This window comes from Lotus japonicus, chromosome 1 (genome assembly GCF_012489685.1).
Source record: "Lotus japonicus ecotype B-129 chromosome 1, LjGifu_v1.2".
Lineage (NCBI taxonomy): Eukaryota > Viridiplantae > Streptophyta > Magnoliopsida > Fabales > Fabaceae > Lotus > Lotus japonicus.
Window position 1 is genome coordinate 85,103,066 of NC_080041.1, and position 16,183 is coordinate 85,119,248.

Below are 16,183 nucleotides of genomic sequence, written 5' to 3' on the forward strand. Positions count from 1 at the left end.
CGCCACCTGTCACTTTCTTTTTTTTACAAAACAAAGTTTTATTGGGCCTTATGGGCCGGGCTTTCTGCAAGCCCATGATTCAGGACGCGAAAACACACAACCTAACCTTTCACTTTCCCTCCAAAAGTTTTGAAAATCGCGTTTGGATTTATCGATTTACAGAGAAGCTATGAGCTTCTTCTTCTCCGCAACCGCAACCACGATGAGTTTGGATATGGATCTTGCTCTGTTCGACGACGATGAATTCGAGATTCCTCTTACGCAGACAGCAACCATTCACCGCCCATTGAAGAAACACAAACTCGAAACGACGGCGTTTGGTGGTAGTGGCAAGGAGAATGTTCCTCCAAACGCGTCCTCTTCTACTATTCACGACGACGGTTACGAAATTGAGAATTGCAGCTTGGATTTCATTCCTTCTACTATAGATTCAGTTGGAACCGCTCTAACTGATTCTTCTTCTTCTTCTTCTTCTGCATCTGTATCTGCGTTTGTGATTTCGTCTCCGGTGAAGGTGAAAATGAAGGGGACTGCGTATTTTGGCAACTCGATTGAGTCGAAGCTGGTGGTTTCGAGAGCGAACGCGATTAATAATGCAGAAGCTGGTTCGGAGCTGAATTTGAGCGATGAGTTAGATGGCTCCGTTCGGTGTCCTCTCTGTGAGGTTGATATTTCCAACTTGACTGAGGAACAACGGCATCTTCACACCAATGATTGTCTTGATAGAGGAGATGATGTAAGTTAAATGCATTTTCTTCATCAATGATTGTGACGTTCAAACTGTGTTCATGGTGATTGGAGATTGTGAACGTAATCATTAGAAGCTAATGCAATAACGGTTTTATGCAGGTTGCTGTTCGTGATGACAACGTGGATGCTCAGTTTGCGCCGAAAGTCTCTCGTGTAGTTGATTGGCTGCGTGATCTCGGTTTAGGGAAATATGAAGACGTTTTTGTTAGGGAAGAGGTTGATTGGGACACCTTGCAGTGGCTCACAGAGGAGGTGAGCCTTTATCAGTTCATTTCATGCCATCAGTTTTTGGTTCATAGTTGTTGCTTGAACTTATTTGATTGCTCTTCTCTTTAACATTTTTGTAGGATCTCTTGAGCATGGGTGTCACTGCACTTGGCCCTAGAAAAAAGATTGTGCATGCCCTGTGTGAATTTAGAAAAGGAATTGCTGCTTCAAATGAAAAACCTGAGGATGCTCTGGCAGAGCCTAGAAGGAATAGAAACCAGAATGTCAAAATGCAGCCTCACAGACCTGAAAGGAAAGTTGATGGCACTAGTAAACCAGCTGCAAACAAAAAAATTACTGAATATTTTCCAGGATTTGCTACTAATGGGAAGAAAGTTTCCACCGCTCCTGAAGAGCAACAAGAAATGAAAAGCAGTGGCTCCGTTTCTGGGCGTAACCACAAAGGAAAAAATTCGTCAACAAATAGAAAGCTTCGTGATGTTCCCAAATGGTGTAGCATAGAAGGAACACCTTTCCGAGTGGTAAATAGTATTCTAAATGATACATGTGTATTCCCTTGATGCATGCCATTAGTACTTTGAAATTATATTATGTCTAGAAGAAGAAAATGTTTGTAATGGTCTGAGAAATGTAAACTCTGTCCTTGTTTACATTCACGTTGTGTTTTCAATGCACCATTACCATTTAAAGGGGATTTTTCATGTGTAGCGTGTGGTGACTGATTTAGGTATCCTATCCAGAACATATTTATTAGACTCTCCTTCTTGGATTACAATTCAAATTGAGCATACATGTCCATCAAATTTCTGTTAACCTGCTGATCTAGGAAAAGAAAATACAAGATAAGGAACAAAAAAAAAGCTTTATATATATATCCAATATTCATCCGTAAAATAGCCACTAGATTATGAAGATTAGTATCTTATAAATTCATTTTATATATGCAGGATGCTTTCAAGTATCTCAGAGGAGATTGTTCTCACTGGTTTCTCACACATTTCCACTTGGACCGTAAGTCTGCTCCTGCATGTTAACATTCAATATTTATCATCAATAGATTTTCAGCTGTGAAAAACTTTTTTCTTGCAGTGATTGGATCTGTGTGTGTGTAATAACTAATATGTATATAAATTTAGATTGATTGTGGTTTTATATCCATATAAGCTGACACCACCTCGTATGAAAAACCTTGTTGGTTGGGGTGATAGTTGTTGTATGTCCATGAATTAGTTCAATCCGGTTAACCTCTAAAATTTAGTCAATTTAAGAATGACATTTTCACAGAATTTTAATTGCAGCTGGGAATTCAAGTTCTGGTTTTAAGATCTTTTCTTATGTATTTCATAGGCACGCGATTGTTAGATCTAAATATTTTTGACACAGATCTCCGTCAAATGGGTTAGCTAATTAAATTTGAATGTTTTGGTGTGTTTTCTTTCATATTGGATGACTTTGTTCATACAATTTGGATATATAGTTACTAAGATTTATATCCACATTGATGGATCAGATATATGCATTTTCATGGACAATTGGCAACAAAGTAGTTTTGGTGCTTCTCTGATATAAGGAAGTGAGTTAAATGTGGCACATTGAAGTGTGGATTTCGATTTCCTCAGAACTATTTTTGGGTGCATCGATACCCATTCGCATATCCGTAAAATGTTAGAGTTTCAGATCACATGTTAAAACCTATTCGGAACTTAAAACTACAAAATAAATTAATAGTAGAGTTTCTTGTGTTTAGCTCCTTTTAAGCGGATTATTACAATCAGAGTCAAAGTTTTCCAATTTATGCCTTGGCTTATGGTTCTCATTGTGATCACAGATTATCAAGGTCTCACGAAGTCGTTCAATCATGGAAAGATATATTGCTCTTCTATTACAGCTAGACTTGTAAATATGAACATTGGGATTCCATATGATAAGTTACATATTTTGCCTCTGAACCAAAAGGTTGAAATAGCTGGTATTGATGTGACTTGCTTGGATGCCAACCACTGTCCAGGTTCCATAATCATACTCTTTCAACCTCCGAATGGTAAGGTGTGCCTTGGATAGACTTACTAATGAGGTTAAATATTGTCTGCTAGCTATCCCTGATTATCATGGAATTGACTAGATATTTTCTGTCCATTTAGGCCGTACTCCACACGGGTGATTTTCGGTTTAGTGATGAGTTAGCAATAAATCCTGTCCTGAGGATGTGTCCTGTTCATACTTTAATTCTTGATACAACATACTGCAACCCACAGGTGAGTCCATGTGTGAATAAATTGAGTTCTTTTTTTTTCAAGTATCTTGACTGTCTTAAGTTATTGTATTGGAACTATTGGCTTCTTTAAATATATACATTTTCATTGCAGTATGACTTTCCAAAACAAGAGGCAGTTATACAATTTGTTATTGATGCCATTCAAGCAGAAGCTTTTAATCCCGGGACTCTTTTCCTGATTGGCAGTTATACAATTGGTAGAGTTCAATACAATACTTCTCTGGATATTATGTTACATACTAAACAGGTTTTAGTGGTTGGGTTTCTATGGTAGCATTGCCCAACTACCAGGAAACTAATGAGTGAAAATGAAGATGTTCACTTCTTTCTTTCCCCTTCTTATTTTTCCATTTTATGTTTTTATAGGAAAAGAAAGGCTATTCCTTGAGGTTGCTCGTTCGCTACGAAGAAAGGTTTACGTGAATGCAGCAAAGTTACGTCTTTTAAAATGTTTAGAATTTGAGGAGGAGGATATGCAGTGGTTTACTTTAAATGAACACGAAAGCAACATTCATGTGGCCCCTATGTGGACACTTGCAAGCCTCAAAAGATTGAAACATGTATCAAGTCAATATGCAGTGAGTGCCGCTGCCTGTTTTTCTAGCACACCCAATCTATGCTAACCTTGTCGTATTTTTTTTATGTAGATGGGGAACATATCTTGACGTACACATATAGTTACATTCATCTACCATACTATTTATATTCTACTTTGATCTGATATTTGTTTGATAACTGTTCCATTATCGAATAACATGGTAGTTGATAAACGAACCAGGGCTGCTACTTGGTCTACTTGCTCAGCAGTTTTACAGCTTTTGAACAGGCTATTCAATACTGAAATACATTTGTCTTTTAACTTATAGATTTACATTTCTAATTATTTGATGCGTTTTCTTTAATCAGAGTCGGTTCAGTCTTATAGTTGCTTTCTCTCCTACCGGTTGGACATTTGGCAAAGGTAAAAAGAAATCTCCTGGAAGAAGGTGGCAGAACGGTACTATTATAAGGTGATACTTTAATGTCCTTTATTACTAAATTGTTTTATTTTTATTTTATACTAATGGATGAACTCTGGAATCATAGCTAAATTAGATCCTTCAATTACATGTCTACATTCTCTTTCTACTTATGGTCCAATAGAGCATGTTTTAACTTTTAACAAAGCCCTGTACCTGTAGTAAGAAGAACAATTCATTCACTTTCCTTATATTTGTTAAACTATTAACTAATCGAACTTTTCCTTCTTTATCAGGTATGAGGTGCCTTACAGTGAGCATTGCAGCTTTACAGAACTCAAAGATTTTGTAAAACATATATCTCCTGCTAACATTATACCAAGCGTGAATAATGATGGACCAGAATCTGCCAATGCAATGATTTCTCTCATGTCATCTTGATTTGTTCACCAAAAGAGGTTAGGTCTACCATTGTAATATATTGTATAATGAATCTGAAATAAAGGGTTAATGATTTTGCCATCCCTTTTGTATTTAACTAAATCTTTTTTAATGCATTCGAGTTGTTTTAGATCAAGGTATCTTAGGCAGAAAAAGAAAGAAATTGATTACTTTTGCTGTAGAATATATGAAGATAAGGAAGTTGATGGATCAAATTTCTTACTATGGCCTCTAGTAATAATTTGATTCTAATGGGTTGATGAAGGAAATACTTCATTTTCATTGATCATCAATAAACTGAATATACACACAAGTGTTCTTATATTAATAGAAGCAAATAACAGTTAACTAAAACTGATTGAATTAACAACCAGTAATATCTAACTTAAATAATGAACCAATTACCTAACTGATTAAGTTTACTGTAGTACTCCCCCTCAGGATGGAAGGAATATACTCTGGACTCCCATCTTGGACAATAGAAGCTTGAAGATGTGAAGGCAAAGGTTTTACTTAACAAATCAGCTAATTGGTGGTGAGCACCAGTATGGAGGGAGAGAGTATACTCTGAGATAGAAAAATACCTTACTTGGATCTAGCAATCTCAAGCCCTACGGAATACTGCAACTTCCCAAAATCTCTGCTTAAAATAGGATTGCAGATTTGCAGTAACGTGTGGATTTGAGTCCGCAATGATAATATCATCTACGTCCACTATTACGGGGGCAAAGAATGAGTAGTCACTCATTGATTAAATAAAGCCACACTGCAAAAGGGCTGGAGTGAAGGCCATGGATTGATTTATGGAGTTTGCACTTTGCAGACCGATTTCTCCACTCATTTGAAAAATCTATTTTGATAGGTAAAGCCTTGCGTAGGTCCATATATTTATTAATCTGATAACTTCTCTCAATTTTCTGTTATAATTAAAGAACAGGAAAAACAATATCTATAGAACTGTTGTCCTGTGATTTATTCCTCCTAAAGTCTCATGTAAAAAGATTATTTCAAATCATATCTTATGATAGTAAAATCTTATTCAACCGCTGAATTCTGGTTATCCTGCCTCCTTAACCCCGACTGAACTAATTAATTAAATATAGCCGTCAATAGTGCAATATGTGATTCATTTAAAAAATTAAATTGTAGTATTTGACGGTGAAGACTACAGTGTATCCTATTTTAGGGGATGCACCGGTGTCCCCCAAAATTTTTATGTTAGATTACAAATTTGTCCCTTAAATATTCTGGCGGTTTACAACCTACAGTAAGTGCCTGCTAAATTTTTTGTCTTCTTCCCCTGTAGTTTCTTCTTCTATGAGTAAAATAAGGATTTGAGTTTCTTCTTTTAGCAGTAAAATAAGGATCTGTAGTTTCTTCTTCAAATCCTTGGCTAGCCACGCCATAGAGTATTGGAACCAAAGCCCAAAGCCACAAATACAAAATAAAATCAACAAAAATATAACTCACAGTCGTTGAACATGAACCATACAAGTAGATGACAAAGAAAACAAATCTGGGTTGTATTTTTGTTGATTATGAACCCACAGTCGTTGAATATAATCCACAAGTACATGGTACAACATTGAAAAGTGAAACAAAGCAAAACCCACTCATCAAGAAAACAGATCTGGATGTCTAAGCGAAAGAAAGAGGATGAACAGAGGTGGAAAATTCTGTGAACCAAAAATGAAGCACAGATCTGGAATAATGGTTGAGGAAGAGGAAGGAACGAACTCATGCTCTGTGCATGCTGCACAACGACGATTTCACTGCGGATCAGAACACGATTGCCCCGTGCATGTAACACTCAGTGAGGAACCCTTGAGAGATGCTGTAACGGCCGTCGCGGATCTTCGACCGGTGGCAAATGTCGTCTAAGTGGAGCCTCACGTCGAACACGACGCCGCAGCAACATAGGAGGTGTTTGATGAGCGAGTTTTGGGTTAGATTTTCGAACTCCATGAAAGGGGTGTGGGTGTGGGGGTGGGGTGATGGCTGTGGGAGGCGGAAGTAGTCAACATTGTTGTGGCATCGTGGGCGGAGGAGGCCAGACATTGGAAGAAGGTGGTTGTCAAGATTGGGAGAAAGAAAGAAGAAGAGTTTTTTTTTTTTTTTTTTGAAGTGAAGAAGTTGGGTATTTTGGTCAATTTGTTGATTCAATCTCAACCATTCAATTTTATAAATATTATATCAATGGTGGAAATTAAAGAGGTATTCAGTGTCCTCCTTTTTATGAAAGTTTTTTCAATGAGGGCATGGGTGAACCCCTTTTTAAGGGTGACACCATAGATTTTACCGTATTTGACTATTGGTTATTGCTTATAAGACCTGGTAAAATACCTCATTCTTTAGAGTTCAATGCTTGTCTTGGAAGGTTGTTGCTCAATGTCAACTATTTCAATGTTGTAAATAGTTTTTAGTTGTGTGAACTTCCCCTCACTAACGAGAGAACGCGATAGAAAACAATTGAAACCCCCCTGAGGGCAAATATTTGACCGTTGAATTTGTAGGTCAAACATTCATTCAGGGAAATAGTTGACCATTGAATTTGTTGAAAACATTAGAGGTCAAACACCAATCCGCGGAACCCACCAACATTAGCAGGTGACAAACCCTGCGCATACCAGCTTCCAATCAAGTATTATTATAATATTATGTCTATTCTTTTGCTCTTTGACATGCCTCACCACATGTTTTGAAGCTGATGCTGTCCATCCATCCTGATGCATGTCTTTCTTAGGGATCTGAGTTTGTGCTCTCATTTTTAAAATGATCTAGCTAACATACCATTAGACTAAACTTTATTGGTTCCTCGTACTTTTATTGTGTATTATTTAAAGGACATTGCTCTACTACCTTTCATAGAAGAATGCTTTAGTACCCATCAGTTTACTATATAAAATACCAGGACTAAATTATAAAATATGGCACATTAAAGCAAAAGTTATTTCTTCAATTCCGAAGTCCCTCCATTTTATGCTATGTTTGTATTGATGAGATGATGTGGAATTGGATAGAGTGACTAAGTGAGCATCAAATGAGATGGTGATGGATTCCATAACTTACCACCAATTTTCAAGCTTACAAATTGGATAGAAGATAATGAAATGGAATCACTAATAACTATTAATAAAATTATTTTTCTATCTCTACCTATATTATATATTTAATATTATGGTTTTTAAAATAATGGTAATATAGAAATAAAAATAGAATACCTTATTTAATATCCTAAAATATTCGTTGTTTTAGAAAGTCAATGCATATTTTATCAAAAAAAAATTCACTTATACTCTCATTTAATACATTTTCTCTTACTTATCACATTTCATATTAACCAACCATAACACTTCTCAATTAACTACATTATTATCTATCTAAGTATAATTTAATAGATGCACATGATAGAAAAAATCTAATATGCACAAAAATAGCTTTGTGCAACCTTGCACAACCAAACAAATTGTCCTTTTTACCCTTAGTTCAAAAATTAATATCACCTTCATCCTTCCCATATCATCTTCATCATCTTCAACCCAAAACAATCCAAATTCATTCCACCCAAATCCAGTTTATGCAAAACAAAATAACTGGATAAGCAAGTTAACATCTTACTAAACATGATTCCATTACAACTGAAGCAAACGATACCCAATTCCCTTTCGATCCACATTTCAATTACCCACATGCCAAGTTTATATTTTTTTCTTCACTTCAAATTGTTCAAGCATCAAAGCAATTTTCATCTCCATCGTCCCTTTCTCGCTCTCTGTCTCCCTCGTCCTCTCTTCCCCTATCTATGCCGCCGCTAGTTATTTGAAGAAGTGAGCTCCAAAAATGGCTACCATGCTCTACAGATCTCAGATCCCCAAAACATGGCTATCGATCTACAATCTCATATCTTATATCCCACCTTCCCCTAGCCAAACAGCAATTTCGGTCACTTGAGAGAGTGAGTAGCAAGCAGGGAGAGATCAATAGCAAGATAGTTACTCCTTTTCCCAAACATACACCACCACCACAGAGGAAGGGTGGTCGTCGGCGTCGAACAGAGGCAATAGAGACAGCGTAGAAGGTGAGAGCGAGGAAGGTTGTTGCTATGGGGGTGCGGCTCCGTGGCTGGAGACTGGGGTGGTGGGGGAAATAGATCTTGTGGTGGTTGTGGTGAAGGGAAGGGTGGTGGAGAGTAGGCAGAGGAAGAGATTTGTGCTTGTGCTGAAGGCAGATCTGAAACAATGAGCAGATTTTGAGGTGGTTGTGGGGGAGACGAGGTGGAGGAAGGGAGGGATTCTGGTGGTGGAGGAAGGGAGGAGGTAGGAGAATAAATTATTTTCTTATTGGTTTTGGTTGTTAGGGGACGTTGAGCATGAAGGTGAGAAAAAGAAGATGGAAGGATGAAGATGTGTTCTTGTGGTGAAGGCAGATCTGGGTTTGGGTTGAAGATGAATGGAAGGATGAAGGTGGAATTAATTTTTGGAGGAAAGGTAGAAGGGACAATTTGTTTGGTTGTGTAAAGTTACACAAAGAATTTTTTTCTTATATTAGATGCGCCTCACATGATACTAGTAAAATTAACTAAGGACACTTTAGTAACATTATACTATCAATAATTATCATGTTACTCTTTGTGTCACAACCTTAAACAACAATCTTTGTGGAACGGAGAGAGTAGTATATACACTTGAACCCGAATGATAGCTCAAGTGATAAGAGTTAGAGGACATGTGGGTTGGATGAAGAAGGTTCGGAGATCAACCCCTGAAGAGTGCAATTTATCTTTCTGATGTGAAAAAAGCTATTAGTATACTTTTACATTAAATATTTGAATTGAAAATTTTACCCTGAATTCCCTTCGGTTGGTTTAGACAGGAAATAATTATTAGCATTTCTTTCACTAATAATGTTTAGATTTTTTTTTGAAATAATGTCTACATTATTATGGTTGGGAAATTTGACATTGAATGTGACGTATTTGGAAGTAGCACCATGATGCAAGTACTCACATAACATGGAATGATGGATGTATTATTGTATTTATTGAGAAAAAGAAAAAGTAAAAAAGAAGAAGTATTGAGTCCAAAAATAAATCCATCATTGTGATCCGAATTTGTGGATATCCTCGCCTCCACGTTTAAGTTGAACGTAACTAGCCAACTAGGCAAGTCCAACATTATATTTGATGTTGATTCACACTATAAGGTGCCTAAATGGAAAAGCAGCTCTCTAGAAATGTAAGTTTTACTTTCCTTTTTCAGAATAAGAGTAGGTAGGTATGAATTGCTTGAGATCAGCTTCAGTATCAGTTTTGATTAATGGGAGCCCTTGTGAGGAGTTCAGAATGAAGAGAGAGTTGCGCCAGGGAGACCCTCTTGCTCCGTTCCTCTTTTTAATTGTTGCAGAGGGCCTGAGTGCATTGTTCCACAGAGCTGTGACATTGGGTAAATTCAAGGGATTTAATTTTGGCGAGGACTCTGGTGTAGAGGTGTCAATCCTCCAATTTGCAGATGATACAATTTTCCTGGGAGAGGCCTCAGCCCAGAATGTGTTAACCATGAAGTGTGTGTTGCGATGCTTTGAGTTAGCATCTGGCCTCAAGGTAAATTTCCATAAAAGCATATTAGCAGGGATATCAGTTGATAATGATAGCCTTGGAAGGTTTGCGGCTGTGCTTTACTGTAAAACTATGAGTCTCCCATTCACATATTTGGGCATCCCTGTAGGAGGAAAGGCTAGAAGCCTGGCTTTGTGGGAACCTGTAATTAATAAAATGAAGAAGAGGCTTTCTTCTTGGAAACAAAAGCACATCTCGTTTGGGGGACGTTTATGTCTTATCCAAAGCGTTCTATCTGCGCTACCATTATTTTTCCTATCCTTTTTTAAGCTGCCAGAAGGAGTGCTCAAGGTCTGCAATAAAATTATGCGGAAATTTCTATGGGGAGGAGCGGAATTGGAGAAAAAAATTTCATGGATAAAATGGTCAGTGGTTTGTACCCCTAAAGAGAAGGGTGGATTGGGTGTGAAGAATTTGCGGCTGTTCAATGTGGCGCTCCTTGGCAAATGGAAATGGAAATTCTTACACGAACAAAGTAGTCTATGGTGTAAGGTGATCAGAGCACGTAAAGGTAAGTTTGGTGTTTCTTCTTGGTGGCGTGATATTAATTCAATCTGTAGTTTGGAAGGGTGGAATTGGTTCGATTCTGGTTTACAAAAACAGTTTCGCTCTGGGGATGTTACAAAATTTTGGTCTGAACATTGGTGTGGGGATGGATATTTAGAGCTGCAATTCCATCGGCTCTATAACCTCTCTAATCAGAAACATAACACTGTCAAGGATATGGGAAGCTGGGAAAATGGCGTTTGGTCATGGAACTTCAAATGGAGAAGGAGACTTTGTGGTAGGGAGGTGGTTTGGCTAGAGGATTTGTTGGGGGTGGTACAGCAGATGCAGGTTGTGGAAAATGTGGGTGATAAGTGGATTTGGAGGCATGAAGGCGAGGGAGCTTACACTGTTAATTCATCTTACTGTTTTTTGCAGGAACATGCTAATGTTGAGGGTGATCCAGCGTTCCAATTGCTTTGGTCTGTGCCTGCTCCTTCTAATCCAAAAGCGTTGGCCTGGCGAGTGCTATGGGATAGGGTGCAAACGAGAGACAACTTGCGCAAGCGTGGAGTAATTGGCGGCGGCGTGGCATCTTTGTGCCCATTGTGTGAGTTTGAGGTTGAGACAAGCTCTCACTTGTTCTTCTTATGCCCTGCAACTGTGCAAATTTGGTATGCTTGTTTTGGCTGGCTAGGCATCTCCACAGCGTTGGTTCCTTCGTCTCGGCTGCATATCATCCAATTTCCATCAATTGGGAGAAGCAAAGCTCAACACGAGGGTGAGGTAGTGATCTGGCTGGCAATTATATGGTCTGTGTGGCTGTACAGGAATAAAGTGATCTTTCAAGGAGGTATATTTGAATGGGAGCAGGTTTTCGAAATGGCTCAGTTGCGGGCTTGGCAATGGCTGAGTGCAAGAGCTGCAGATTTCTCCTATTCTTGGTATGAGTGGAAATTGAACCCAACCTCATGCCTGTTATCTTTATAATTGTTCTGCACTGGATGAAGGGGATATTGGTTGGTTGCTGGTATCAAAGGACATTAATTGGATACATGTAGGTTTGCAATACGTATTAGGGAGTGTGGAATTTAGTGGCAAAGGATGCGAGGAATTAGCTTTTTCACTTGGGATCGTGGCTGGTGACATTTGCAGAAGAAGCTGGAGCCATTTTGATGTTATTCCATGGGTGTAATCTGTAATGAGAGCAGCCACTTATTAGCTGCAATTTTGTAAAGTATTCCATGGGATTTTGCAGGTGTATAGAAATTCTGTACTCTTTTTCCTTAACCGGGTTTTCCCAAGGGGGTTTTTCATGGTAAGGTTTTAACGAGGCACAATTTCTATACTCGTCCCTTAGGAAGGGGTGGGCTTGAGGTGGGGTACTTTGTTAGTAGGTGTTTTTCTGGTGATCGTTTTGTATCAGCTTTTACATTTAGCGTCTTTGTTTTTTTTGTCTCTTTCCTTCCCTCTCTTTATTGTATTGGGTTGAAGTACCCCTTGTACTTCTTTCAATATAATCTCATTGGCTTATCAAAAAAAAAAAAAAAGGTAGGTAGCAGTGTAGCACTAATCTCAGACCCGTCCCAAATTTATCAATAAAGTTTTATTTACCAACAATTTCCACCTCCACAAAGTAGAAATATGAAAAGAAGAAAGAGTAATTAGAGATGCCATGCGAAAAAGGTGAAAAGTAAAAAGAAAAAATAAGTGAAAAATGAGATGAAAGAGAAAGTGAAGTGTGAATGAATCAGCTTCAAATTTCATATAAAATAATCTTCACTTACAATAAAGGAACGTGAGGAAACAAAAGGAAAAGAGTTCATTTTCTTTACACTCTAAATTCATGAAAGGTTTAGCCAGACCATCTGTAATATATACCAATGAGTGAAATCTGTAATATATACCAATGAGTGAAACTTTTGGATTGTCGGTTGTCCGTCACTAATCATGATTACTGACGACTATTTGTCATTAACGACGACTTCTGACCGCTTGTAATACTCGTTTTACTTATTGTGAATTTTGAACAACTGTGGTTACATTTAAATTTTGTACATGTTTTGATTGTGTAGTTTGCAGTAATGCACCATGCATATGTACTTCTCTCTCAGACTCCCTAGCCTAATTTATTGACGGTGTAAGGTTACTAGAGTCTTACACCACTGTAAGTTGAACAACTGTAGTTATATTTAAATTTTGTACATGTTTTGATTGTGTAGTTTGCAGTAATGCGCCATGCATATGTACTTCTCTCTTAGACTCCCTAGCCTAATTTATTGACGGTGTAAGGTTACTAGAGTCTTACACCACTGTAAGTTGATCCTTCATTAAAAATATGTTGTACGAATATCAATATCAATATCAATCAATATATATTAGAAAAGAAGAACTTCCATCATGCCAGTTTGATGAGGTGCCACTCCCAGATTAATTCTCAGGCCAATTTGATGAGGTGTCACTCCCAGATTAATCTCATTTGAGCTTCTCTTCTGTTGACACGTGTCACACCTTAATTACTAAATAAAATCTTGACATAGATAATTAATTTTTATGGTATTTTATTGAATTTTCGGATTTTTATTTAATACAAGATTTTATGTGTTTATTGTGATTTGCTGGATTTTGGTAGTTTTTATCTATCTTTAATCACTACCTTTTTAAATTTTAGATTTGATTAGGATTTAGGTTGTTTACTTCTTGATTTTATCTTGCGTCTTTTATTTTATTTTTGATTTATTTTGAGAGTATTAGTTATTTTTTATGGTATTTTTTATTGAATTTTCAGATTTTTATTTAATTAATGATTTTATGTGTTTTTACTGTGATTTGCTAGATTTTGGTAGTTTTTATTTTTCTTTAATTTTAAATTGGCTCAAGATTAGCGGGACCATATATTTATTTTCGGGGCCATATGTCTCTAATTGCATTATTTTCATATTTGAAGTCCAAGTGCAATTTGCAATGCTTCATTCCATTCGCAATCGAGGTCTTAATTATCTTAGTCCTTAAATATCATGATTTTGTATTTGAGTCTCTCAGGATCATGAGGACAACTTTATTATTTCTGCTTGATCCTGCAGTGATTATTAATTCATTGAATCTCCTCAAGTTAATGAAGGCTTAATTGCACTTTTGGTCCCCACAAATGCTATATGTGCCATCGGGGTCCCCAAACTTCAAAAATCCCATTACGCATCCCCAACGTTTATCTCCGTTAACAACTTTGGTCCCTTCTTACTTTCCATCCAAAAACTAACGTTTTTTTCTCAGGTGGTTTTTTTAATAATATTTTAATTGATATAAAAATTAATTAATTTGTTTTTTTTAAAGACAAGTCTTCATCGGCTCTTCAACTTATCCAACATACAAACCCAGAAATTCATGAGAATAAAATAGAAATCCAAAAATTTCATCCAGGAATCAAACCAATTGATTCCTAATCTAATATTAGTTCAATAATTCTTCCCTCAGATCCCTAATTTGATGTCCTCCCTCAAATCCCTAAATCTAAATTGCAGCCTTGGAACACAAGAACAGGAGGAAGAAATAAGTGAGAGGAACGAGAGCCCGATCCAACAGAGGAAGAACGAGGTTGACGGTGGAGATCTGCACGGCTGTGCTCGGAGGCTTCCAATGCGGCAATCTCCGCGGCGGTGCGGCTGGTGAGGGTACTCTGGGCACGGCACGACGCGGTAGATCTGGCACAGTGTTGGGGTCCAAGTCCGGTGATGCTTCAATCTAAGAGAGAGGTTTTGTGTGGTGGTGACGGTTGCATTAGTTGTTGGCTAGGAGGTGACGGCGGTGTGGGCTCTCTTTCATCTTTTCATCTGGTTGAGATTTGGGGTTGAGAGGGTGGAAGACTTTGGTTGGATTACGGTTGGACAGGGAAAAGGTCTTGGGTTTATTGCTGTGTTCATAAAGTTTTGTCTGGGATTTGAGTTTGGCTGTAGCAGGGTGTGATTATTGATGGTGGTTCAGTGACAGGGGAAAGTAATAGGTTAAGGAGAAAGGTTGATTTAGTGACAGGGGTTATATAAATCATTCATGTGTTTGAAGAGGGATGAAGGTGATTTTGATTAGAGTTGGAGGATTTTTAATTTATTGGGTAATAATTTTTGGGAGGAGAAAGATTAATTTTTTATTTAGTTGGGTTTATATGAAGATGATGGAGAAATGGAATGAAGCCATGAATATCTGGGTTTTTCAGATGAAGGTTTCTATCCTAACATTCATGTTATCTGGGTTTTTAATTTTTGAATTATTATTTTTATTTAATTACATTTTTGTCCTTAGAAACGTTAGTTTTTGGATGGAAAAGTGTCTGGGGACCAAAGTTGTTAACGGAGATAAATGTTGGGGATGCATAATGAGATTTTTGAAGTTTAGGGACCCCGATGGCACACATAGCATTCGTGGGGGACCAAAAGTGCGATTAAGCCGTTAATGAAAATATGACCACTTTCACATGCTAGAGGAGATAAGTCATCCACAATTGGGAACTTCATCTGTATCTACTATCTAATAATTAGTGTCTTCTATATGAATTTATTGTTTCATTTTTAATTTTAGGCGACGAAGATTCGAGTTTCTGAGCTGATGGATTTTATTTTTTAATGTCCATATTGCTAATGAATTGAAAAGAAAACAAAGAAATTGAGCTAATTCATGAGCTTTCATTCAGATATCTTCTAAGCCTTGTTGGGGTGCCTTCTAAGCATTTGTATGATTCTGCTCCCTTTTAAGCATCCCTTGAGTCCATGGGCAAAGTCTATTGCAACTTCTTAAGAGGGTTATGTTGTCGTTTTCTGTTTTATTATCTGCTTTCCAAGAACAATGAGGATATGTTTCCATTTTGTATCCCTTCACTTTTTTGTTGCCCTTTGATCTAGGATCCTCTCACTGTCAGATAAATATTACTCACAGTTGTAGTACTGCAATGAGATTTCTATAAGCTAATCTCGGTTATTAATTCTCTGAGTGTACATCAACGGCATCACAAGTGAGCTACCCAGAGGCAGAGGTAGGATTTTGATTTGGGGTAACCAAGCTAAAATTTATATTACTTCTAAAACAATCAATTTTTTAGTGGTAAATTTAAAATATACTTAACATTATTATAGGTAAATTGAATACAATGGATAATAACTAGCATACACGCCTTGTTAGACTAGTAACAAAAAAATACAGAAAAAGCAGTAGTATCGACTCAAAAAGTAGTAGCATAGTAGCAACATATACTCAAAAACTAAGGAGAATGACAACTTCTCTCTCCAAACAAAAAATTAGCACCCTTAGTATGACGTAAAAGCTAAAAGAGTGTGCTCTAATATAAAATGTATTGTGAGTGACTAAGTGAAATTGAGTTCACGTGGCTGCAAATAAAAGTAGAAGGTAAGATCAAAAGTTGATAATATTTAGAATTTAACA

The 16,183-nt window shown here is 37.2% G+C and overlaps 1 protein-coding gene across 2 annotated transcripts; it reads left to right on the forward strand.

Moving 5' to 3' along the window:
- Positions 1-107: 107 nt before the first annotated feature.
- On the forward strand, positions 108-5,733 carry LOC130725471 (DNA cross-link repair protein SNM1). Of its 2 annotated transcripts, none has more exons than XM_057576696.1 (11): positions 108-736; positions 850-1,002; positions 1,098-1,499; positions 1,926-1,989; positions 2,807-3,024; positions 3,120-3,233; positions 3,345-3,450; positions 3,620-3,831; positions 4,160-4,263; positions 4,509-4,670; positions 5,082-5,733. In XM_057576696.1, the coding sequence occupies exons 1-10, from the start codon at positions 170-172 to the stop codon at positions 4,651-4,653; spliced, it is 2,085 nt and encodes a 694-aa protein (XP_057432679.1). In that variant the 5' UTR covers positions 108-169; the 3' UTR covers positions 4,654-4,670; positions 5,082-5,733. The 2 variants fall into 2 exon arrangements, with proteins under 2 accessions (XP_057432679.1, XP_057432686.1); XM_057576703.1 differs by having other exon boundaries at positions 5,095-5,733.
- The last annotated feature ends 10,450 nt before the right edge of the window (positions 5,734-16,183 follow it).

Bases quoted from the DNA above. Each gene is read 5' to 3' on its own strand.
- LOC130725471 (XM_057576696.1), top strand. From the start codon at position 170: ATGAGCTTCTTCTTCTCCGCAACCGCAACCACGATGAGTTTGGATATG. The intron at 737-849 runs GTAAGTTAAATG...GGTTTTATGCAG, and splicing joins GTCTTGATAGAGGAGATGAT to GTTGCTGTTCGTGATGACAA. The intron at 3,025-3,119 runs GTGTGCCTTGGA...CTGTCCATTTAG, and splicing joins TTCAACCTCCGAATGGTAAG to GCCGTACTCCACACGGGTGA.